The sequence below is a fragment of the Heteronotia binoei genome, chromosome 12 (assembly GCF_032191835.1).
Source record: "Heteronotia binoei isolate CCM8104 ecotype False Entrance Well chromosome 12, APGP_CSIRO_Hbin_v1, whole genome shotgun sequence".
NCBI classification, from domain to species: Eukaryota; Metazoa; Chordata; class Lepidosauria; order Squamata; family Gekkonidae; genus Heteronotia; species Heteronotia binoei.
In genome coordinates this window covers 44,952,249-44,977,930 of record NC_083234.1, presented here as the reverse complement: position 1 = coordinate 44,977,930, position 25,682 = coordinate 44,952,249, and the positions used below count along the sequence as shown (strand labels likewise).

At 45.6% G+C, this 25,682-nt stretch overlaps 1 protein-coding gene across 5 annotated transcripts in view; it reads left to right on the top strand.

The window, feature by feature from the left end:
* The window catches only part of ANK1 (ankyrin 1), a 228,175-nt gene that overhangs the window by 92,762 nt on the left and 109,731 nt on the right, over nt 1-25,682 (top strand). For all 5 annotated transcript variants that reach the window (XM_060251576.1, XM_060251577.1, XM_060251575.1 and 2 more), the window contains exon 2: nt 23,682-23,783. In XM_060251576.1, the coding sequence (XP_060107559.1) occupies nt 23,682-23,783 (102 nt within the window). The remainder of the gene's footprint in view (nt 1-23,681; nt 23,784-25,682) is intronic.

Below are 25,682 nucleotides of genomic sequence, written 5' to 3'. Positions count from 1 at the left end.
CACAAAGTGTGCAAAGACTAAAGCTTGCGTGTTGAAACATCAGAACCATGCTTGACACAGTAGACAGTGGTCGCCCTGAACGACGTTCTGCTCTAGTTGCCAACGAACTTCTCAGGTTGAATATCGACATAGCAGCTCTCAGTGAGGTCCGTTTCCCTGAGGAAGGTAGTCTTCTAGAACACGGTGCTGGCTATACCCTCTACTGGTCGGGTAAGTCAAAGGCTGAGAGCCGCCTTTCTGGCGTTGGCTTCATGGTCAGGAACTCCATTGACTCTAAACTCGAAAACCTGCCAACAGGTCACTCAGATCGCATCATGTCTATGCGCCTCCCACGTCAAAACAAGCAGCATGCAACACTCTTTAGTGTGTATGCTCCAACCCTTCAAGCAGATCCTGCAGAAAAGAACAAGTTCTATGCTGATCTACGCAACCTCGTACGGAAGACCCCTACAGAGGACAAGGTGTTCATCCTTGGCGACTTTAATGCCAGAGTAGGTAAAGACTCGGAAGCCTGGAAAGGAGTACTTGGCAAACATGGCATTGGCAACTGCAATGATAATGGGCGCCTCCTGCTAGAATTCTGCATGGAGCATCAGCTCACCATTACTAACACTATCTTCCAGCAGAAGAACAGTCTGAAGACAACCTGGATGCACCCACGGTCCAAGCATTGGCACCTTATTGACTACATTCTGGTGCGCCAGAGAGACCTTCGAGATGTCTTACACACCTGAGTAATGCCCAATGCAGAATGTCATACGGATCATCATCTAGTACGCTGCAATCTCCGTCTTCACTTTAAATCTACACTCAGGAGAGGCGGTATCCCCGGAGGAAGTTTCAGGTTGGCAGCCTTCAGTCAGCCGAAGTTAGAGCTGCCTTCCAGGCAAAACTCCAGACAAGAATTGAGGACTCCAGTTGCCTCACAGATCCTTCTCCAGAAGCACTCTGGGAACACCTAAAAACTACTATCCTGTTGACCTCTGAAGAAATCCTCGGGTTCTCCACAAGGAAGAACAAGGACTGGGTTGACGAGAACAATCAAGAGATCCAAGAATTACTGGCGAAAAAGAGATCTGCCTACCAAGCACATCTTGCTCAGCCCTGCTGTCCTGGGAAAAAAGCAACCTTTCGCGCTGTATGTAGCAACCTCCTGCGCAAGCTTCGAGACATTCAGAATGAGTGGTGGACCAAGCTTGCAGAGAGAACCCAGCTGTGTGCAGACTTTGGTGATTTAAAAGGGTTCTACGAAGCCCTGAAGGCAGTATATGGTCCATCATATCAGGCTCAGAGTCCCTTGCGTGGTGCAGATGGCCAAGTGCTCCTCACAGACAAGGCATCCATACTGAACCGGTGGTCGGAGTATTTTCAGGATCTCTTCAGTGCCAATCACGTAGTTCAAGATTCAGCAATCCACCTCACCCCACTTCAACCAGTGAAAACAGAGTTGGATGTGATCCCCACTCTAGAAGAGACTATTAAAGCCATCAAGCAACTGAAAAGTGGCAAGGCAGCGGGAGTTGATGGAATCCCACCAGAGATCTGGAAGCATGGGGGCATAGTACTACATAGTACACTTCACAAAGTACTTGTCACCTGCTGGGAACAAGGCAAACTACCACGGGACTTTTGCGATGCAGTCATCATTACTCTACATAAGAACAAAGGGGAAAAGTCAGACTGCTCCAACTACCGGGGGATAACCCTGCTCTCCATCGCAGGCAAAATCCTTGCCAGAATACTCCTGAACAGACTGGTGCCCACCATTGCAGAAGAACTCCTCCCAGAGAGCCAGTGTGGCTTCAGAGCTAACAGGAGCACCACCGACATGGTATTTGTTCTCAGGCAGCTCCAAGAGAAATGCAGGGAACAGAACAAGGGTCTATATGTGACTTTTGTCGACCTTACCAAAGCTTTTGATACCGTTAGCAGGAACGGCCTGTGGCAAATCTTGGAACATTTAGGATGTCCCCCAAGGTTCCTCAGTATGGTCATCCAGCTACATGAAGACCAGCGAGGCCAAGTCAGACACTGCAACGACCTCTCGGAGCCCTTCCCAATAGGCACAGGTGTAAAGCAAGGCTGTATTCTCGCGGCAACTCTCTTTACGATCTTTTTTAGCATGATGCTTCAAAGAGCCACAGTAGATTTAGATGATGACGATGGTGTCTACATCCGCTATCGCACCGATGGCAGCCTGTTCAACCTGAAGCGACTAAAGGCCCACTCCAAGACAATGGAAAAACTTATCCGAGAGCTACTGTTTGCTGATGATGCTGCACTTGTTTCCCACTTGGTATCAGCTCTGCAGCATATGACGTCCTGCTTTGCAGAGGCTGCCAAGCTATTCGGCCTAGAAGTTAGTCTGAAGAAGACAGAAGTTCTCCACCAGCCTGCACCCCAGGAAGATTATCACCCTCCTTGTATTACTGTGGGTGAATCAGTTTTGAAGACAGTCCAGCTACCTGGGGTACATCATCTCCTCAGACGCCAGGATCGACAAGGAGATTGAAAATAGACTGGCAAAGGCAAACTGTGCATTTGGCCGACTGCATAAAAGAGTGTGGAGCAACAAGCATCTGAAAAAAGGCATAAAGATCAATGTTTACAAAGCGGTTGTGATGACAACCCTAATCTACGGCTCCAAATCGTGGGTTTTATACCGTCATCACCTGCGACTCCTTGAGCGCTTTCATCAGCGCTGCCTTCGCACCATCCTCAATATCCACTGGAGTAACTTTGTGACCAACACTGAAGTCCTCAAGCGGGCGGAGGTTACAATCATCGAGGCATTGCTGTTGAAGACGCAGCTGTGCTGGGCAGGGCATATCTCCAGGATGGAAAACCACCGCCTTCCCAAGATTGCCCTGTATGGCGAACTTTCCACCGGCCATCGAAATAGAGGGGCACGAAAAAAGAGGTACAAGGACTCCTTGAAGAAATCCCTTGGTACCTGTTGCATTAACCATCACCAGTGGTCTGACCTAGCCTCAGATCGCAAAGCATGGAGGCACACCATCCACCAGGCTGTCTCTTCCTTTGAGAACGCACGCATAGCTGGTCTTGAGGACAAAAGGAGATCGAGGAAGAATCGTACTGCTACAGCACCAACCCCAAATCAGACTTTTCCCTTCAGCCACTGTGGCCGGACCTGCCTGTCCCGCATTGGTCTTGTAAGCCACCAGCGAGCCTGCAACAGACGTGGACTACTGCACCTTTCTTAAATCTTCATTCACGAAGTCAAGCCGAGAGAGAGAGTTCCATGGCCACCTCTATCCTGAGAGGACAGCCTGAGACATCCATTTGGGATGCTGCTGTTAAACTCTTGTTCCTGTTGGGGGTTGTGTGAGAAAGCTCAGAACTATCTTTTCCTTCCCCCTCTATCAGTGGCATCCAACCCTGGGTCTCAAGCTTAGTCCTTCTCTGGGGTTTCCAAGCCTTTGGTCTGAATTCCCCTAAAATTGGCATTGTCTACTCTGTACCTTTCTGTACCATTGTACCTTTCTACTCTTTTCTGTCTTCTTCTCTATGAAGGTTACAAGAACTTTCAGAGAGTGTTGGCAATTTGACTTGTTAACAAAAGCAGGCTCAGTCAGATAATCAAGTGTTTAAAAGCATGCATTTGTTAAAACTTGAAGAGAGATAATTCTGCTCATGGCAGAATCTGCTGTTATCTTGAAAATTCCACTTGTGGCATGGGCATGTGCGCTTTATGCTTCTTCATGTATCACTTCTTGTGCCCCCTTTAGAAATGCCTGCTGTTGCAACACGTGGCCAGTAGGGATAGTAACCAGTGAATTTTGGAAACTTTTCCTCAGGCGCACATAGAAGGGTTACGGTAATTAAAAACCCACACGTGTTCTGGCAGTCTCACACTTGGGGCTTTTTCTGTGGTTATATACAGTGGGAAACAATGACTGCTGCAGCTTTCTAGCATATGTGTCCTGTAGCCATGGTCTTGTCACTGAGATGGACTGAACCTAGGGTTGCCAATGACCAGGAGATTACAAGTGGTCCTTAGGTTGCAGAGATCAGTTCCCCTGGATAAAATGGCTGCTTTGGAAAGTGGGCTGTATGGTGTTATACCCCATTGAGGTCCCTCTCATCCCCCAAGCCCCACCCTCCATTGGATCCAACCACAAAACCTTCAGGTATTTCCCAGCCCAGCGTTAGCAACCCTAGCTGTACCACTTCAAGTTGGGATTTGCATTATAGATGCTCCTAAATGCGACAGAAAACCTGCTTCTTAAGTACTCCAAAGGCTGAGTGTAGTGAACATAAAAATATAGCATAAAATATTTATTACACAGTGTATCAGTTGGCAATTAAAAATGTCATACATACATATGAAATAAAGGTATTGTATACAGCAGCCTATTGGACTTGCATGTCTAATAATCATAAAGCCACACAAGGGAATATTTCATAAAAAGCTCATAGACCAGATGCATTTCAGCCCCAAGGTCTTCTTCAGTGACCTAAAACCATATTGCACACACATAAAACATGAAATATCATTTAATAGTGTAACTAACTAATACTCCTACTTTTTGATCAACATCAATTTGGCTGTTATCTTTGACTTTATTGCAACAACTTCCTTCTTATTATTTTCAGAAATAATTTCAAACCTGCCTGGCCCTTAAATGAAATATTCAGCTGTGTGATTTTATTAGATGTACAAGTCCAGTAGACTGCTGTATATGATACTTTTGTGTGTATGTATAATGTTTTTAATTGCTAATTGATTCACTGTGTAATAAATTTTTTGTTATATTTTTTATGTTTGCTACACTTAGCCTTTTGAGTACTTAACTTGTTGTTCAGGTTGAGTTTGGTACCCTTTGCTTTTCTTTTGTCAAACCTACTTCTGTCATGAGTGGAAAATGAGGGAAGGAACCAAGCTTTGATCCACCCTCTCTCTTTTTTTGCATTCTCTTTTTTAAATTAAACTTTTAAAAATGATAAACAAGTACTGTCAAATATTCACAAAATCTTAACCCTTTAAATCCCCCCTCCCCTCAGACAAAAACCTGTAATAACACATCTATACCATTATCCTAGGATCAGATCAGACAGGCGAAGTTGAAGAGGTAGGTACAAGACAATATGATCAAAATAAAAAGCTGCAAAATAAACTCCCTACATAGAAAATGCATACTGACAAGCTCAAAGGAGCTCAGTTTATAGAATGCATGGAATGCACAGGGTGAGCTACGGTAACTTCCCAGAAAAGGAAGGGGAAGGGGAAAGGGGGAAAACAAACAAAAATAAACACAACAAACAAAAATATACCCAATAAGACCAAAATGCAATAGTAAAGGAGTGTCACTGCTTTTAGAAAAATATTAGATTATGATAAAATTTGTTTTTTTGGCAAAATGTCAAGGTCAGAGAGGTATGTAACAATAGGAAACCATAGCTTCAGGAAGGCTTCCTAGGAATTGAGTGTGTGTGTTGGAGAGCCACCCTCTCTCTTGAATGCTTTGCAGCTGGGGCAGAAGGAGTGGGTCATTGGGGAATGCAGATAATAGCCAGTGGTTGAGCTTAGCCAAGTATTGGTGGTCCTCATAGGCACATTATGAAACATGGACTATCAAAGGATAGGGAAGCAAGTGGCCTTAAAGCCTAGGAGGGTCAGCATCAAGGGTCAGCATGGTTGATTGCTGAGACTCTATAGTAGGGCTGCTGACCTCTAGATGGTGACTGGCAATCTCCTGCTATTACAACTAATAACCAGGCAACAGAGCTCAGTTCACCTGGACAAAATGGCCACTTTGGAAGTTAGACTTTAAGGCATCAGTCAGTCATATTTATTACAGTCATTAGACCATCCATGTACAGAAGAAAAAATACAAAACAAAAATTAAATTAAAAGTTGAAAAGATCCTAATAGGCAGCCATGTTGGTCTGAAGTAGTAGAACAAAATAGGAGTTGATTGTACCTTTAAGACCAACTTAGTTTTATTCAGAACGTAAGCATTCGTGTGCATGCACACTTCTTCAGACGAGGAATGAGGTACAGTAAGTAGAGCCACATATAGCTGGTGGGATTTGGAATGCCAAGTCATACAGAGTTAAAATACAATAGTAGAATATAAAATTAACAAATTCAGAAAACTTTTGATCTGGGTTGCATTAGCGTGGGACCTAATGCAATCCAGATAAAAGGTTTTCTGAATTTGTTAATTTTACTATTCTACTATTGTATTTTAACTTTGTACCACTTGGCATTCCAAACCCCGCCAGCTATATGTGGCTCTGCTTACTGTACCTCATTCCTCATCTGAAAAAGTTGAAAAGTATGCATTCTTCAATACAAGCAGAGAGGAGAGATATGAAATATATTATTCAAGTCAAGTATTTAAACCTGGTTAATGTACATCTTCCGCAGCCTCATAATCAACACACCAAATCTGGCAACTTGATAGGTGATTTTAGGGTTTATGTCAAACAGGAGGTAGCCTAGCCTGGCTTTACTTGTGAGGACTTTAAGGCCTTATGCCTCACTGAAGTCCCTATCCCCCAAATCCCACCTTCCTCAGGCTCCATCCCCAGAATTTCCAGGTATTTCACAAATGGGAGCTGGAAAACCTACACCATAGTGTGGCAGTGGTCCCATCACTGGTAAGTAATGCTTGCCTGCCTCTGTCTCCACCAGGAAGAAGGGACCCTCTCCAACAGGCAATGCTGCAGAGGCCTCCGAGTGAGTCTGCTGTTTCTTGCTGATGCCTAGAAGCCTGGAGCACAGCTTTTTCATACTCCAAGGTTTTCTGCTGCCGCCAGAGTTCATTGGAGCATGAAGGAGTTACGCCCTGCTCCTTCCTCCAACAAGGTTGTGTTTGTGAACATGGTTAATGTGGGATACTGAAGAACATCTTACTCACCCCCCCACCACCAAAAATAAAACCTCATGTGGCAAGTCCTGCGCGTCAGAGAGGACTTCATGGTGCAATAGCAAAAGATAAGTTTCCACTTGCACAAGAACATTTTTTGGAGTATTCAGTAGTGTTGGCCTTTGGCTGCGGTGAAATAATTGGGCGTCAGTCCAGTCAATAGCTGCCATTCCAACCCAAACTTCAGACATTGAGCAATTAAAGATTTTTGTGGATAATCTTACTTAATGCAAATTAATTACTCTGGACATATTTTAACAATTCCCTCCTTTCACACTGTGTTGTGTCTTGCAATTTGGTCCCTGAATTTACAACACAGCGCGAGTGCGTGGTGCAGAGGTGCCCAGTGGGAAACTGCAGGTCACCGGACGTAAGGACGAAAATGCACTTCGCCTATGAAGATCTGTGGCAGGAAGTTTAACTCGTCAGGATTGGACCTGGCCAGGTAAGGGGGTTGTTCCAGGAGATGTATATAATCGGAGACCCGAACCCACCATGTTGTCTTTGTGATGTACTCGCCAATAAAGCATCTTGCCTTCTAAACGTCTCAGAACTCAGTACATTCCACTGGCGATGAAGGTGGGATTCTAGCCGGGTCCGCGGGCAGCTAGTTTCCCCCATTGGGAAATCGCTGATCTGGCTGGAGATGAAAAAGTCATGCAGCCCAGAGGGGCAGAAGCGGCCACCGCCGCCAGAGCAACCACCGCTGCCAAGTCGCCCGCCACCACCATGGCAACTCTGAGCAGAATGATGAGCCACATTGCAGAGTTCGACCCCGCCAAACCCGAAAGGTGGGAGACTTACGCAGAGCGTGTCGACTGCTACCTACGGGCAAACGTGATTATGGACGACAGCCAGAAGCGAGACGGGCTCCTGAGTGTCTGCGGGGATGCCATGTTCGAGATCACCAAAGGTCTCTCTGCCCCCACGAAAGTCACTACAAAAACTTCCGAGGAGGTAGTCAAACTCCTGACCGGGCGTTTCTTACCCCAGCCATCCGTCATTGCCAGCCGATTCCTGTTCCACAAGAGGGATCAGGAGGCGGGAGAGACGGCTGCTGTCTACCTGGCCGCTCTCCGCCAAATCGCTGGAAACTGCAGCTTTGACAAGCTGGAGGAAACCCTGCGGGATTGATTGGTATGGGGCCTCCGGGACAAAAGGCTACAGCAAAAGCTTTTCGCAAAGGATGAACTGAACCTCCAACTCAATGAAGCCACCGCATTTGAGATGGCATCGGGTGACCACGAGGAGGAAGAGGCACACCAGCTCCGCCGCCAACCAGGAAACGAGCCGAAATCTACCTGGCCGCGAACTACAGATAGGCCTGCCAGTACAAAGTGCACCAGCCGTGGAGACCCACACAAGCGATGGGACGGCTCCTACTGCAACGCGGATTGTAGGAGCTGTGGAAAAGTGGGCCACATCGCATGCGCTTGCAGGGCCAAGACCAACCGCAGGCGCCAGTCCATGCACCACGACTCGACGGACGCTCATATGATCGCATCCATCAGCATCCAGGTAATGAATTTGCCCCTGGACACCCCTGATAAGGTCAAGGTGTCGGTCCAAATCAAGGGTGCTCCCTGCATTACGGAGCTGGACTCGGGATCCTCCATCTTCATAATATCAGAGGAATCCCTAAGAAAACGCATGGCTGGCCCCCGTTGCGGCCTGCCAATTTCATACTGCGGGACTTCCAGAAAAACCCTGTACGGATCTTGGGATGGGCCACTGTGAGGGTAGAGTCCAATAACTTTAAGGGGGCACTGGACATACTCGTGGTCAAGTGGCAGCTCACCACTTTACTGGGTCTGGCCTGGTTCTGGGCATACAAATAGTTGGGGTGCAGCAGATACAAACGCACAATTTTGAAAATGTGTGCCAGGAGTTCCTGGAGGTATTCGATGGAACCCTGGGGTGCTACAAGGGGCCTCCCATCACCTTACAGCTCGACCACCACGTGAGGCCAATAAGGCTGAAGGCCAGGTGAGTTCCATTCGTTTTAAAACCAAAAATCGAAGTGGAGCTGGACTGCCTCGTGGCCCAGGGAGTGCTAGAGCTGGTTTCCTATGCTGTATGGGAGACCCCCATAGTCACTCTGGTGAAGCCAAATGGGGAGGTGCGCATATGCACAGACTATAAATGCACAATAAATAAAGCGCTCCAGGACAACCCATACCCCGTCCCAATGGTCAGCCACGTCCTCGCATCCCTGGCTGGCTCTAAGGTTTTTGGGAAGCTGGACCTGGCCCAAGCATACCAGCAGCTCCCAGTGGACGCTGAGACTGCTGAGGCCCAAACAATAGTGATGCACAGGGGGGCTTTCAAGGTGTGGCGGTTACAATTTGGGGTTAGCGTGCCTTTGGGAATCTTTCAGAGCATAATGGACTCTCTCCTCAAAGGGATTCCCGAAGTACAACCCTTTTTCAATGATGTCTTGATCACTGCCCTGGACGCCGAGGAGTTCAGCTGTCATCTGCGAGAGGTACTCCACCGCTGCGGAACTTAAGGTGAAACGAGAGAAGTGGTCTCTCGGGGTGCTGAGGGTGGAGTTCTTGGGGTTGCAGTGGACGCTGTGAGAATACACCCGATGGCTGACAAGGCCAGGGTGATAGTCCACACCCCAGCCCCCACATGCAAGGAGAAGTTACAAAGTTTCTTGGGACTCTTGAACTTTTATCATTCCTTCTTGCCCCACAAAGCCGCCCTCGCAGAACCCCTACATAGGCTCCTCGATAAACACGCCCCGTGGGTCTGGGGAAAAAAGCAGGCTGCTGCTTTTCAGGCGGCCAAGGACATCCTGGTTTCCAATGTTGTGCTCCACCATTTTGATGAGTCCCTTCCAGTGATTCTAGCCTGCGATGCTTCCCCATATGGGGTGGGCGCCGTCCTGGGTCACCAACTTCCGGATGGGAGGGAAGTCCCCGTGGCCTACTACTCTCGAACCCTGACCCCCGCAGAGCGTAACTATGCCCAAATCGACAAGGAGGCGTTGGCAATTGTGGCGGGCGTGTACAAATTCAATGACTACCTGTACGGCAGATGTTTCACGATTGCCACGGACCACAAGCCGCTGCTGGGCCTCCTCGCCCCGGACCGCCAGACACCGCAAATCCTATTACAGTGCGTTCTGTGGTGGAACCAGTTCCTCAATTCGTACACATATAAGCCCTGGCAAAGCAATGGGACATGCAGACGCCCTCAGCCGCCTTCCGCTGCCCTCGATGGACTTCGACCTGACCCCTGTCCACCACATGGTGGTACTGGAGACTCTACCGGAGAGGCCCCTCCACGCTGCTGAGATAGCTTGGGCCACGGGCAGAGTCCGCATCCTTGCACATGTGTAGGACTGGGTGGGGAGGGGGTGGCCCACGGGCAAACTGGACACTGATTTCAGGCCATTTGCATCCCGCCATGATGAACTGTCCATACACAAGGGGTGCATTCCCTGGGGAAGCAGATTGGTGGTCCCCCCCCCCCACTTCAGAAGCAAGTGCTCGAAGCCTTGCACGAGAAGCACCCGGGGATAGTGCGTACGAAGGCCCTGGCATGTAGTTATGTCTGGTGGTTGGGGATGGATGAAGAGATAGGGGTGGGTTAGAAGTTGCCAACCCTGTCGAGAGTCCCGGCCAGATCCGCCCAGCGCCCCCGTCCACCGCTGGGAGTCCAGTCGTGTGCCGTGGTCCCAGCTACACCTAGACTTCATGAGGCCATACCAGGGCCAAATATTCTTTATCCTGGTGGACGCCTACACAAAGTGGTTGGAGGTGATTCCTGTAGCTACAACCTCCACCGCGGCTGTGGTCAGAGCCCTATGGAGGATCTTTTGCACTCACAGGATCCCCAAGACCTTAGTCATGGACAACGGTATCGCTTTTACTTCCCAGGACTTCCAGGAATTCCTGAATAGGTACCTCACCTTCCACATACAGTTTGCTCCCTTTCATCCAGCCACCAATGGCCAAGCAGAGCGCATGGTGCACACCACCAAGGAGGCCCTGGGTCGCATAGTGCAGGGGGATTGGGACGACCATCTGGCAGCCTTCCTTTTTGGAAACCGAATCATCCCCAACCCAGTCACTGGCTTAAGCCCTGCAGAGCTGCTTATGGGTAGGAGGTTAACCACTAAGCTAGATAGGTTGCATCCTGACAAGGCCCCAGACCTCCACAGCTCCCCCGAGACAAGATAAACCACTAGGGAGTTCTTTCCAGGAGACCTGGTCTATGCAAGGAACTTTGCAAGTGGGTCGGAGTGGTTACCAGCCCGGGTGCTGCGGGTCACCGGGTCCAGCTCTTATGAGGTCTCGTCAGAAGGGGGCCAACTCCTCCGGAGACACATTGATCAGCTGCGCCGTTGCACCTTGCCAGAAGAACCGGCAGAGCCAGGGGGGAGCAGGGAGCGGGGTGATAGTGGTAATACCACCAGAAGCCACCCAGCCGGTGCCAGCCTTGCCGGCCCTGCCAGCGGAGGGGCCCTGCAGCAGCTGGAGCAACCCCTCCCCAGTGGGGGGGGCAAGGGGAGCCCCCAGAGTGGCTGCAGGCACTGGACAACGCTCTTCTGGCTTCACCCCATAATGAGGAACCAGCAGTCCCCGCAGCAACAGCAGCTGCTCCGGCTCCCCAGATCGAATCTAGGAGGTCAAGCAGGGAACAAAGGCCACCGGCTTATTTGAAAGACTATGTTTCTTGAATTGGGGGGGAGGAGTGTTATGTCTTGCAATTTGGTCCCTGAATTTACAACACAGAGTGAGTGTATGCACGCAGAGGTGACCAGTGGGAAACCGCAGGTTGCTGGATGTAAGGACGAAAATGCACTCCGCCTATGAAGATCTGTGGTGGGAAGTTTAACTAGCCAGGCTGGACCTGGCCAGGCAAGGGGGTTGTTCCGGGAGATGTATATAATCGGGGACCCGGACCCGCAATGTTGTCTTTATGATGTACTCGCCAATAAAGCAAGTTGCCTTCTAAACTTCTCAAAACTCGGTACATTACACAGTGTCTCTATGATTTAAAAGAGTACATTTTTAAAAAATATGGTGGTCCCTGAAGACAGGGTAACTATTTCCTAAACATGCCTTTACCCCTTTTCTTCAGATATGTAGTTAAAGAGGTGTGCCTTTTTCAGCAACAATTTTGAAAGTGGAATTACTTTTTTCATTCCTTGCTTATGGGCTGTGAGTCTGCTCTAGAATAATTAAACTGCAATTAAATGCATATTTAATTATACATTATTGCATTTTATAGACTAGCATTGGTCCTGGCCCCCAAGTAACAAGAATACCACAAGAAAGGTGCATTAGGATTTCAATCTGCTTGGTTTAGGTGAGCAATCGAGGACTTCTAAATAGTGTGAAGGCTAATTCCTGGGTCAGACTGGCAGATGCATTCTTGAGAGTCTGTGTCAGTTTGCATCAGGACCTTAGTTTGGTGAGTCAGTTTGGTGTAGTGGTTAAGTGCGCAGACTCGTATCTGGGAAAACCGGGTTTGATTCCCCACTCCTCCACTTGCAGCTGCTGGAATGGCCTTGGGTCAGCCATAGCTCTCGCAGAGCTTATCCTTGAAAGAGCAACTTCTGAGAGAGCTCTCTCAGCCCCACCTACCTCACAGGGTGTTTGTTGTGGGGGAGGAAGATAAAGGAGATTGTGAGCCACTCTGAGTGGAGGGCAGAATATAAATCCTGTGTCGTCTTTTTATGCACAGGGCTTTTTTTAAGCAGGAACGCACAGGAACACCATTCTGGCTGGCTTGGTGTCAGAGGGTATGGCCTAATATACAAATGATTCCTGCTGGGCTTTTTCTATGAAAAAAAGCCCTGCTTAGGTGTACTTTTTCAGTATATGTGGAGCCTCCAACAGGGCAAATAGCACCCTGGGGACATTACAGCAAAGAAAAGAGGCGTAAGCATCCTTATCCCATGCTGGGGGCTAGGGCTGCCAGATCTCTCAGAATTACAGTTAATCTCCAAATGACAGAGATCAGTTCCCCTGGAGAGAATGACTGCTGTGGAGAGAGGAATCTATGACATGATACCCTGCTGAGGTCCCTCCTAGGATTGCCAGGTCCCAGCAGGAGTTCCCCTGCTTTTGGGGGCTTCAATCTGTCACTGGTTAGCTGGCCAGTGGGAAGAACACCACCTCCAAATGGCTCGACACAATGACATTACTTCCAGGTGATTTCATTGCATGGCAATGTCACATTCTGGTTTTGGGGCAATCTTCATGATTTTGAAGGAAAAATCCCATAGAGTTTTGCCTCAAAACCATAGTGTTGCATGCAACATTGCCAATACAGTGATGTCACGTCTGGGTGATGTCATTGCAGCAGGGACACACAACGTCCTGCCCACCTTCGAAATGCCCCCCAAGTCTCCCATCCATGATGGCGAGAGGACCTGGCAACTCTAGTTCCTCCCCTTTCCAAACCCCGTCCTTCCCAGGCTCCACCCTCAGATTTCCAGGAATTTCCCAACACAGAGTTGGTAACCCAGTCCAGTCTGTTTCAGACTTAAATATGCCCAGAGACATGATCCCCAAGAACAAATCTTGGCCAAATCGTGGCTCAGAAGCCACATGTGACTCTTTCACACATATTATGTGGCTCTCCAAGCCAAGCCAACCAGAGGCTTGGAGAATGCATTTAAAGTTAAAGTTTCTTTCCTTCCTTCCTTCCTTCCTTCCTTCCTTCCTTCCTTCCTTCCTTCCTTCCTTCCTTCCTTCCTTCCTTCCTTCCTTCCTTCCTTCCTTCCTTCCTTCCTTCCTTCCTTCCTTCCTTCCTTCCTTCCTTCCTTCCTTCCTTCCTTCCTGTGGCTCTCAAACATCTGATGTTTATTCTTTGTGGCTCTTATGTTAAGCAAGTTTGGCCACCTCTGCCCCAGAGTATGACTTCCAGCCTGACCTGAGGATGTATCTGGAGAAACTGTGTTATAGGGTTAGGCCCTCAGCCATCAGCTCGCTGGGCAATCTCATAGTGTTGTTGTGAAGATAGCAATGGAGGAAAGGAGAGTACTGCAGGGTAACATGATAGAGTTTTACAAGATTATGCATGGGATGGAGAAAGTAGAGTAAGTACTTTTCTCCCTTTCTCACAATACAAGAACTTGTGGGCATTCAATGAAATTGCTGAGCATTAGGGTTAGAATGGATAAAAGGAAGTACTTCTTCACCCAAAGGGTGATTAACATGTGGAATTCACTGACACAGGACGTGGCGGCGGCTATAAGCATAGCCAGCTTCAAGAGGGGTTTGGATAAAAATATGGAGCAGAGGTCCATCAGTGGCTATTAGCCACAGCATATTATTGGAACTGTCTGGGGCAGTGTTGCTCTGTATTCTTGGTGCTTGGTGGGGGGCAAAGTGGAAGGGCTTCCTTTTTTTGGCCACTGTGTGACACAGAGTGTTGGACTGGATGGGCCATTGGCCTGATCCAACATGGCTTCTCTTATGTTCTTATGTCTTGAATTCCTTGGAGGGACAGTGAGATAAGATTGCTGAGTGCTGAATGTACTTGTGGTTGAGTAATCCCTCTTCTACTGCCTCTCCTCATTGACAGTGTTCATATTGTGTGCAGATACTGGCTTAGATCCCATGGCAAATCCCATGGCAGATACTGGCTTAGATCCCATGGCAAATCTCTATTAACAGAAGATGGCAGATGAAACTTTCCCTACCCTTCTGCAGCTGAAAATCTTTAAAAGTGCTGCTGTGGGGGATTCACAGGAACAGCCTGAGGGGCCCTGTGGAGGTTTGCAGTGATTGGGGACTCAGCAAAAAATGACCTACCTTCGCTTAGTAGAGATGTACCAGGGGATGTAGTGTTACACCTCAAACAACTTTTTATTGGGGAATATTAATATTTCTTAGCTCAAAATGGTAGACCTATGAGGTGTACAGGATCTATGTCTGTAAATTTAGGTTCTGAGGCTTGGCTCACAGCTCCCAAAAGTACAGGACATGCCAATCGCATTCTCCACCACTTCTGTTACACCTCAAACAACTTTTTATTGGGGAATATTAATATTTCTTAGCTCAAAATGGTAGACCTATGAGGTGTACAGGATCTATGTCTGTAAATTTAGGTTCTGAGGCTTGGCTCACAGCTCCCAAAAGTACAGGACATGCCAATCGCATTCTCCACCACTTCTGTTACACCTCAAACAACTTTTTATTGGGGAATATTAATATTTCTTAGCTCAAAATGGTAGGCCTATGAGAGGTGAGGTGTGCAGGAGGTGAGGTGAGGTCTTTGTCTACGGAGATAGACCACTGAAAATCCTTTGGTTAATAATTGATTTTATTATGGCATAGGGTTTCATATAGTTACATCCCAATCAAACAATTTCAAGCATACAAGAGGAATTACAAGAGGTTAGCTGAATCAGTATGGATGGGGTAAGGTGATACAATACCTAGATCTTGCAGGGTGGGCTCAGTCAGAGGAAATGCAAGGCCTCTGGAAGGAGATTTCTCTTGAGAAGAGGGGGGTGAGGGTAGGAAGGGGGTGGAGGAAGGAGAGGATAAAGGGATTCCCTTTTTCCTTCCTTTTTTCTTCTTCTTCAACCATCTAACCTGACAGGTGGAGTTGCCTGTTTTCTAGGGTAAATTACGTCACATCACGCAATTAAACTACCCAATGAGGGGACAGAGTGTCACACCAATGGAAAATCAGAGTGTCATATGTGTAATATCCAATCAGAGACCATTCGTATCATAGATCCATACCCCAACATAGGAATTTTAATTACACTGGCCAAATGACTTTATGGCCCTGTTTTTCCCAAAACTGGTTCCTTTGAAGCTCCCAAAAAGTGATAGATTTCTCCGTTAGTGTCAAACATGGATGGGCATCCATCAGGTGGTCAGGGGACTGGTTGACTTTGATGGCCTTAGCAGTTAATTAAAGAAAAATAGAAACTCTGTTAAAAGCCAAAAATTGAGATCAGTTTGCAGTTATACCACACATTCACAACAAGATGAGCACTTAGCCTTTAACCTTTGTGTTTCTGCTGTCGTGCCCTGAAGAGTACCAGACAAGCCATTTATTTGTGTTGGAGGTTTCTTGGTAATTCTTATTTCTTTTATGCTTTGATAACAGGACTTTAAAGGGTGCCAAAAGAATGAAGGAATTTTTATAGCTCTGCCCACATTTGTCCCTCTCTGGGCCCAGAACTTTTTCATTCCCAGGAGCAGAAAGATGGACGCTTCTCAACCTTTCAGCTGGCCACATGTTGTTCTGGCTTGTGAACCAGAATCACACCACAGCCTGCTTTGGGCCAAGAAGGAATTGGATTTTTCTCCCTTATGTGCAAGAGAGACCATTCCAATTCAAATGGGCATTGCTGTGTCATATTTAATATTCTAGGGTTACATTGCAATATCACATTCCAGGGGTGCATGGTTTGGGAATAAGTACAGGGGTTTCTTCCTGGGTATCAGTAGACTTAAAGAAATTTAAAAAAACAAATTACAAGGGAAATGGCACCAGCTGGAAACTGGGATAGACTGAGAGGGACTGTAGCTCAGCAGTAGAGCATCTCCTTGGCATGCAGAAGGTCCCAGGTTCAATCCCCGGCACCTTCATTTAACAGGATCGGGTGATGGAAATACCTCCACCTGAGACCCTGGAGAGCCACTGCCAGTCTGAGTAGACAATTCTGACTTTGATGGACTGATGGTCTGATTCAGTATAAGGCTGATTAATGTCTTAACTCTTCATTATATTGGGAATGTCTCTCCCTCCCAGGTTATGACTCTGGGTTATGTTTAAAGTAATGGAGAATCTGAGATGTTGATTCAGAATATGCAGTTTTGGAATAATGATGGGTCATCACGTGAATGCTATGAGGTTTCCATTTGGATTTTTTCTCCTGCCCCAGGTACCAGAATGGATTGAGCTAGCTTTGGTTCTACCTGATTAGCCTTGGTTTTCCGTAGGTTGTGTGGGTCTCCTGCTTGCCTCCTTCAGTTTGTTAGTCCTGAACTGTGTTTGTTGGGGTCTGTTTTACCTTTGCACATTTCATTATGGCCCTCTTTGCTAGTTCTGTGGTGTTCCTGCCTGCTGCACTTCTTCATTAAGAAGCAGTAACATGGAGACAGTTTCTCTACCCTACAGCCATGCTTGTAATTTTTATTGCTTTTTTTGAGGGGGGGGGGTTTGCAGTGGAAAGGCAATGGGCCCAGGTCTGGTGGTTCCACCAGCTTGTATGCCATGCTGCTAGCTTGCAGTTGGTGAGGAGGAGTGGCAAGGAAAACTGTTTCAAATATTTGAGGTTGTGGAAGGTCCCATTCCATTCATAAATCTCTTTCCTCTCTGTGTTGACAGTTTTTGTCCTTCTCCCATCTTGTTCCTGTGCTGAGCTTGGGGGCCTCTCCTTCTGGCCTAAGGTCCTGTCCAAGAAGTGCAGGGCTAATTATAGCTTGAGTATCTCAGTTATCTCTCCCCTCTTGGGCACCTGCCTGCTCCACTTCTGGTGTGGTGGTGATGGTTCCATTCCTGCAGGCTTTTGTAAGAGTTCAAATCCGGTCTATTTCGTTTGGGGTGGACAGGGCAGACCAACAAGAGAGCTGATCCACACCAGTATGTGCAAGATGAAATACTACTCTCCCTAGGCTGTGAAGTCTATTCCTGGGGCTTGAAGGGACCTGGTGCTTTTAAAGAGTCAGAAGTGACTCTGCAGAGGCATTCTTGCTATGCATGATCTCATTTCTTTTTGTCTCTGAACAGGTTTCTGAAGCACTTAAAATTTTAAAAACTGTTTGAAAACAGATCTGATAGCAATGTGCACCTGAGCAACCATGCCTCCCTGACACAGCTCTTAATGCTGAAATAATTTTTCAGCAACCCAATATTGCTGTCTACCTGCTTTTAAACTGTCTTAAATGTTTAGTGCAAAATGTTTCTTCTCAGAGGTTTGCTAATCCATGGGCATCTATATGCAAATGTAGTACTTTTTCTCCTCAGGAACATTGCCTCCCAATGAAACTTGGTTTCTCTGGCCTTTGCTATCTGGGTAGTTTGACTTAGACTTGCCTGAAAAATAGTTCTCTTTAAAGGGCAAGCTATTTTTAAAAATCAGTGCTATGCAATGGGCATGTTTTAACTTATAGATCTTTAAATGATGTCATGGCATTTGTTTGGGGGCAGACCTGCTTCAGCGCTGTGCAGGAGATCTCTTCCAATCAGTGGCAGCCCCAGGAGCAATTGGATCCTGAATCTTAAGAGTAGCTAGACTTGACTTTCTCCCAGGCTTCCGGTGTTTCTATCTTCCATTCCATTCCCTTTCTCATTAACGGGCTGTCAGGCAATCCTACCCAATCTCTGGCAGCTGCCTGGTCAGGAATTATCGAACTGGAAAGTCCCAGTGGATACTGTAATGCTTTGTTCTCCGACTGAACTTGGAGAAATATGTTACAGTAGAAAGCAAAACAGAAAATTAGAGAGATGGATCAATCAATAGTATATAAGTGAGTACAAGTCCTCTCCTCTTCAACCTGCATCCCAGAAGATTCAGAGGATTATGGGTAAGTGACTTCAAGTGGAGAGTAAGGGAGACTGGTCTCTAGAAAACCACAAGGCAAGCAAAACTCAGTTGGACCTTACAGTGTTTGTCACGTGGGACAGGATACGCACTTTTTTCCTGTGTGGAAGTACTACTCGTGTGCCAAAACCAATATGTAGGATTTCTATCAAGATACTTACAGGTAATATGCTTGTTGAGATATTACATCCTCTGCTCTGGATATTTTTCCTAGGAAGAGAATTCTAACTTATTAGTTATTTATTTAATTAAAAATTTAAACCACCCTTCCCTGTAGAGCAGGGCACAGAGTGGTGTACATAATTAAAACATCTATATAATACAATATATACCTGAATAATAAACCCCTATAAATTTACATTATTGTGACAGTAGTTAGCCTGTCAAGATGACAATAAGACTGCCAAAGTATGCCACTGCCTTGGGGTGTGTGGGGAGAGGCAGGAAAAGCAGGAGTGCCATCCTGATGGAAACCGTCACTGTCCTCAACCAGATGCCTGGCAGAACATCTCTGCCTTACATGCCCTGTGGAACTCAGTCAGTCCTGCAGTGTATGGATGTTATTCAGCAGAGAGTTCCACCAGGGCAGAGAACATCCTGGCCCTAGTCAAGGAAAGCTGGATGTCTCTCGGGCTGGTGGGGACCACCAGTAGGTTCTTATCAACCAAGCACGGTGCACTTTGGAGGGTATACCAGGAGAGATGGTCCCAAAGATATGTGGGTCCCAGACCATTAAGGGCCTTAAAGGTTGCTATCATAACCTCGAACCTGATCTAGTATGCCATTGGAAGCCAGTGCAGCTCATGCAACACAGATTGAATATGTGCTGTACATGGAGTCCCCATAAAGACCTGTGCTGCTGCATTCTTGATCAGAGTTTCTGGGTCAACCTCAAGGGTAGCCCTATGAAGAGTGAGCTATAGTAGTATAATCTAGAGGTGACTGTTGCATGGATTACTGTCGCTAGGTTAGGGTGGTACAGATAGGGGGCCGGTTGGCTGACCTTGTGTAGTTGGAGGAATGCCAGTTCAGCAGCATTTGTGATCTGGGCCTCCACTGATACCTTGATCTCACCATAAGAAAAAGGCAAAATTCCAAACCAGGATCCTGCAACTATCTGAAGATTCATGGGGCAGGGAAAGTAGATAGAGATCAACTTTTTCTTCCTCTTCCTAAATACTGGAGACCTGGGACACCCACTGAAGTTGATGGGCAGTAGATTCAGGACAGATGAAAGGAAGTACTTCTTTACTCACTGAAATGCTGAATTCACTGCCCGTGGATGTAGTGATAGTCACAGGCGTTGACAGCTTTGAAAGAGAACTGGACAGATTCATAGAGGATAGGTCTATCATTGACTACTAGGCATGGTGATTAAGGAGAACTTCCATGTTCAGAGGCAGAAAATCTATGAATACCAGTATTAGGAGGCAATGTCAGGGGAAGACCTTGGCCTCTTTTCTGTCTTGTTGGCTCTCCAGAGTAACTGGTTGGCCACTGTAAGATGGGATGCTGTGCTAGATGGACCATTGGTTTGATCTAGCAGGGCTCTTCTTATATTCTTATATTCTCCCCATGAGGGAGAGAGGGACCCCAGAGAAAGAGCTAATGATCCTAGTGAACTGGCAGATTTGGAGGAGAACAAATAGTCCTTCAGTTACCCCAACCTCTTACTGTTTATAGGCTGTTTATAGGCTGTATATGTACCCCAACCTCTTACTGTTTATATCAGCACTTTGGATTGTGCCCAAAAAATAAATGAAAGCCATTGTAGGTCATGCAGCATTGTGGTGTGGCCTTAGGGAGGACAGATCTTGCACTTAGCCATGAACTTTCCCACTTTCTGCTGGCTTTGCCTACTGCCATTCAGTGGGGGCAGCCAGGGAAATGCTGGGAGAAATGGATGGGAGGATTGGTGTTGCACTATGACACCATGTTGTCACTTCTACCATTCCTTTACCATTCCTATTATAGATGTTGAGCACCGCTCTAGGACTCACCCAAAACTCTAAGGTTAAACCAGCAAAGCCGCTCCCCCCCCCCCCATCTTGATGTGAGTCTCCTGTCAGGTTGGCAAACCTACATGGTCCTGTCAGTGATCTTTCCATAGGATTTTGGATCTGTGAAAGGTATTCAAAGGCAACTCCAAATACAGTGTAATGTGGATAACTGAGGGGATGTCATTCCTTTCCATGAAGGGGTACAACTGGCTAACTAATTAAAATGAATTAAAGATACCTTTTTGAGCTATGGAAGCCACTTGTGTGGCTAGAGCGGCAAGATTTAATTGTACTTCCCCAAGTGGTGAGCCTAGTTCTTCAGGAGGAGTGCAACCCTTTCCAGAAAGGCCATAAGCTACCAGCTTGCACTGGATAACTGCTCACTGACAAACTTTCTATCCTGTTCACATTGATGATGATGATATTGGATTTATATCCCACCCTAGTTGCAGTTTATTAAATAAATCTGCCATTTATTTATTTTATTATATTTATATCCTGCCCTCTCTGTAGCAGATTGTAAGACTTAAAAACAATCAACAGTTACTATACAATAAAATAATCAATTAAAATTACATAATTGGTAAGCAATTGCACCGCCAATACTATCCAAGATCTTATCAGGTATGGCGCTCATGATGTTAATACAGTAGTTTTGGTCAAGATTAACAGTTCTGTGGTGATTTGAAAACCGTCTCCCATTTCTTACTATATGCAAGGTGGAATAATTCTGTCTTGCAAGCCCTGCGGAACTGTGAGAAGTCTCGCAGGGCTTATCTGGGAGCATGTTCCACCATGTGGGAACTGCCACGGAGAAAGCCCTGGCCCTAGTGGTGGTCAGTCGGGCTTCTTTTGGCCCGGGGATCGTTAAGAGATTTTGAGATCCTGAATGCAGTAGTCTCTGAGGCACGTGGGGAAAGGCAGTCCCGAAGGCAGACAAGTCCCAAGCCATATAGGGCTTTAGGGGTTAAGACCAGCACCTTGAAATGAATCCGGAATGCCACAGGCAGCCATCCTACTTAATCCTGACTCTAGGCATTCTGTTCAGCACATCCTTCACACTTTCTGATTGATGAAAAGGAGAAACAGAGATGGGTTTCATAATACAGAACATCTCATTCCAAATGCATTGACAACCTCTGCCAGTAATTACATATTAGAAAACATGGGCCTGTGGAACCCCATAGCACTATGGAGATATTTTGAAATCAAGTTTCTATAACCATAACTGATTCAATCCAATAATCCCCACTTGTATGTTGCCTCTGCATGGGCAAATATCAGTTCTGAATAAATGTATGAGACTGGGAAAATGACAGAGATTTGTTTTAACACACACCCCTTACACCCTACTTGCAGTCTGAATCAGAATCCCCACTCCCCATGGATGCTATTTACTAAAAAAAAACCACTTGAGCATACCATTTATAGGTCTCCCTGTGTCTTTTCTAGTTTCACCTTTAATTGCATCCAAATGGAAGCATCCATCTGTAATAGGAATGGTATAATATGTTTTGGCATGGAGCTAAACTAATAAAATCAGCTTTTAAACAAAATACACAAAACCACTAAAAAAAGTCGTGTTCATAATGAGTTCCTTAATTAGATTTTGGATTGGAAAATATAAAGTTTTAATAGAATTTATCAATTAGGAAGTGGTAGAAGATGGCATCACAGAGTTGAGTGTTTCGGTATATTTTCGTTCCCTCCTCATTAATGTTATTAATCTAATAATCTCTTATATCTGAGGATGGTATTCCTGTTATGCTATTCCTGTTGGTCTGTTATGTTTTTATCCTACCCCTTCCTCCAAGGAGCTCAAGGGATTAAACATGGTTAATCAGGGCTCTGAACCAAAGTCTCCCTGGTCATGTGGTCTAACCATGATACCCTACTGGCTCTGTAGATGCCTTTTATTTTTTATTTAGTTAATTTCAAATATTTTGAAATGTTGATAATTTCAGCAGTAAAATTTGAAACCTGAAATTTAAAAAAAATATCAAAATTTTAAAAAGATAACCAAAGCAGGCCCCAAGGAACTGTTCCTTGAGGGTAAAACAGTATTTTATATGAAGAGAAGGACTTCTGCTGAAAATGGGAGCTCTTTTCCATCATCAGTAGCACAATGTATTTCATGTCATAAGGTCATCACATGAGTACTTCGTTTATTTACAATAATTATATCCTGCCTTTCTGCTCAAAAACAAAGCCACCAACACCCCTCCAATGGTAATGATCTCAGGGCATGATATGCTGCAGAGGTAGGGTGTTAACTGATGCCTGGCATCTGGTGGGAGATGAGGAGGGGTCAGGTACATAGGGGACACAGTTGTTGTATATGACCAGACATCGTTTCCAGGGGAAGCTGGAGGTGATGTCATGTCACTCTAGGAATTGCTGGAAACTCTGTGGAAAAAGCATGGAGTTTCTGTCAATTCGTAGAGTGACATGTTGTTGCTTCCAGTTTTTTTTCCTGGAAATGATATTACATTGAATGCAATGATGGCATTTTTTTTCTCCAGCCAACAAAGCAGCACTGGGAAGTGCAGATTGCCAGCAAAAGGTCTCCTGGGAGCTTTGGCAACACTATGCAGGAAGCAAGAGGAAATTGTAACACAGGACCTTCATTTTCACTTACAGTACATATTTTGTGTAACCTGTAGTTTTAGTTGAAATGCTGGTCAAGCATTGATGCATACTGATAGCTGGCATCAAAAGACAACTGGTGGTTTCACACTTCTGACTCATCTCTTCTGCTCCAAACACATTTTCATTAAAAGATCTTGTTTATTTCAATTATCTGAACTGGATCCCTGCAGACCAAGACTGAGCTGAAAGGCATCATGCATATTGTATTCAGGGCTGATTTCTAGTTTTTGAGGACATTTACCAAAATACTACCAGTTGCCACCCCCATTGTCATCTACAAAGACCTGTGTCTGGGAGAGGAGAAGTGATTGTTAAGAGCTCTGCCTAGAATTAAATATTTCTCTCCTCATGCAAATTATGCAATTCTTCATGTACCAGCTGGTCCAGAGTCAAGAGCTCCTTGGCCTATGAAGGACTGTTTCTCCAAATAAAAGACATATTTGCGCATTAAAAAAAAACTATTGAGGGAGACAGCTAATGTGGAAGAGAACTTGTGTAAACCCCGTCTAAAGCGGCAAAGTACAGGTACAAGTATGCTAGCCTAGGTTAGCGCAGTTGGCAAAATACTCTTGTTGACTGCTCCCCTTCTCTTTTCCCTCCAAGGCTGATGCAGCGACCAGCTTTCTTCGGGCAGCACGTTCTGGGAACCTGGACAAAGCATTGGATCACCTGAGGAATGGCGTTGATATTAACACCTGCAATCAGGTAGGTCATGAGTTCCTTCCCAGCACTCACCATCCCCTATCCATTGGGTTGTTGACTGGGATGACCACAGATCCTATATCCCATTCAAAGTGATTTGGGTGAATTGTGCTCCTCCAACATTTGTTGTCTGAGGGTGCTATGATGACAATAGAACAACTTCTGCCTTCCCCAGACACTGAAGAGTGCTAAGATATGCAAGAAGTCCATGTTATTCTGTCAGGGTTCAGCTGTAAACTCCAGAATGGGTGAAGAGATAATAAAGAGGAGAGGTGTCTCTGAGTGGATTTTATTCACTTCTTGCATAACCATAATTGGGCTAAGCACGTCTACAGCTAGTGCGCCTCCAGACAGTTACCCTTTTTGGAATTGCCTAAATTAGTATGTAAGTATCATGGAATGAAAAAAGATTCTCCTTTCCATGGTATGTATTACATAGACACCTAAGCTGGAATAAGTTTATGTTTTAACAATTTATTAATAACATACGGTTACAATGTTTAGTTATATCTTTTCTATCCCTAACCCATATGATATTTTCAATCCCCCCTCCCTCCATTATTAGACTTACCCCGAAGTTATGTATTTAAATCCGAATATAAAGGTAACCCAAACCCATCAAAATACAATGTCTTTTTCTTCTCATTCATATTAAAAAATTGTCCAATGTCTTTTTACGTTCCACTCTAATTCTATATATTTTTTAAATTTCTTCCACTCCTTTTTAAACACTTCCAAATCATAGTCTCTCAAAGTTCTTGTTAATTTATCCATCTCACTCCATGATAAAACTTTCACAATCTAATCCCATTAAGCTGGAATAAGTTTAGTTACTTTATGAATTATCTAATTTCTTGACATCTCCATTAAAAAAAATGAAAACAGGAATAAGCTCTGCTGGAGACATGCCAAGACAGAAGACATTTAACTTAGGGTAGCTCAGTCTCCCACTATAGTAGGAGACCTCCTGCTGCTGGGTTCCTTCTGCTGTCACAATTCGATTTCCCTTTATGTAACCAGAAGTGACATCATGGCAGAACTCTACGAGTTCCTGAAATCTCTGTGATAAAACCACAGATATTTGAGGAATTCCATTGCCGTGATGTAACTTCCAGTATGTAAGGAAGTGAAGTTGCAGAGTTGTGCATTGCAATATAATTCCTGTCCTATCCCCCAAAAGTCTTGGAAATCAGCAGCTAATGGCTGCCAACCCTAACTGAACTAGATTGGGTATAATTTAATGATAATTATTCATTTATTATAGATTTACAAAATTTGTACCTCACCTTTCTGTCATAATCAGGGCCACCAACCTGGTTAACAAGTTAAATAAACATTACATAATTACATCCTAAAATATTACAAACATAGAAAAAGGACATAGAAAAAGAAAAGAAAAACACAGAAAATTTAAAACAATTTAAACCAAAACTAAAATACATATACGAAAAAATAAAACCAACAATTAAAACATAGGGCAAGATGGAAGATTAATTGAGGAAATCCCAAATGAAACAAATCTTCAGCTGCTGGTGAAAGAGGGCAATAGAAGGAGACAGACAAGTCTCCCTGGAGAGAGTGTTCCAGAATTTTGGTGTCAAAATCAAGAAGACCCTGTCCAGGTTGCCATCCACCTAATCCCAGAAGGTGGGGATACCCAAAGCAGAGTCTCAGAAGATGACCATAGAGGTTGGGTAGATTTGTAAGGGAGCAGGCGGTCCATCAATTATGCTAGTCCCAAGCCATATAAGACTATAAAGGTCAACATCAGCACCTTGAATTGTGTGAGAAAACAGGTTGGGAGGCAGTATAGATGTTCAGCCAGTATTTCCTCTTGGCGCCTTGTCAACTTAGTCATTCAGCATTTAGGGGTCCCAGTCAGCTTCCCTTTGATCCCAGGGT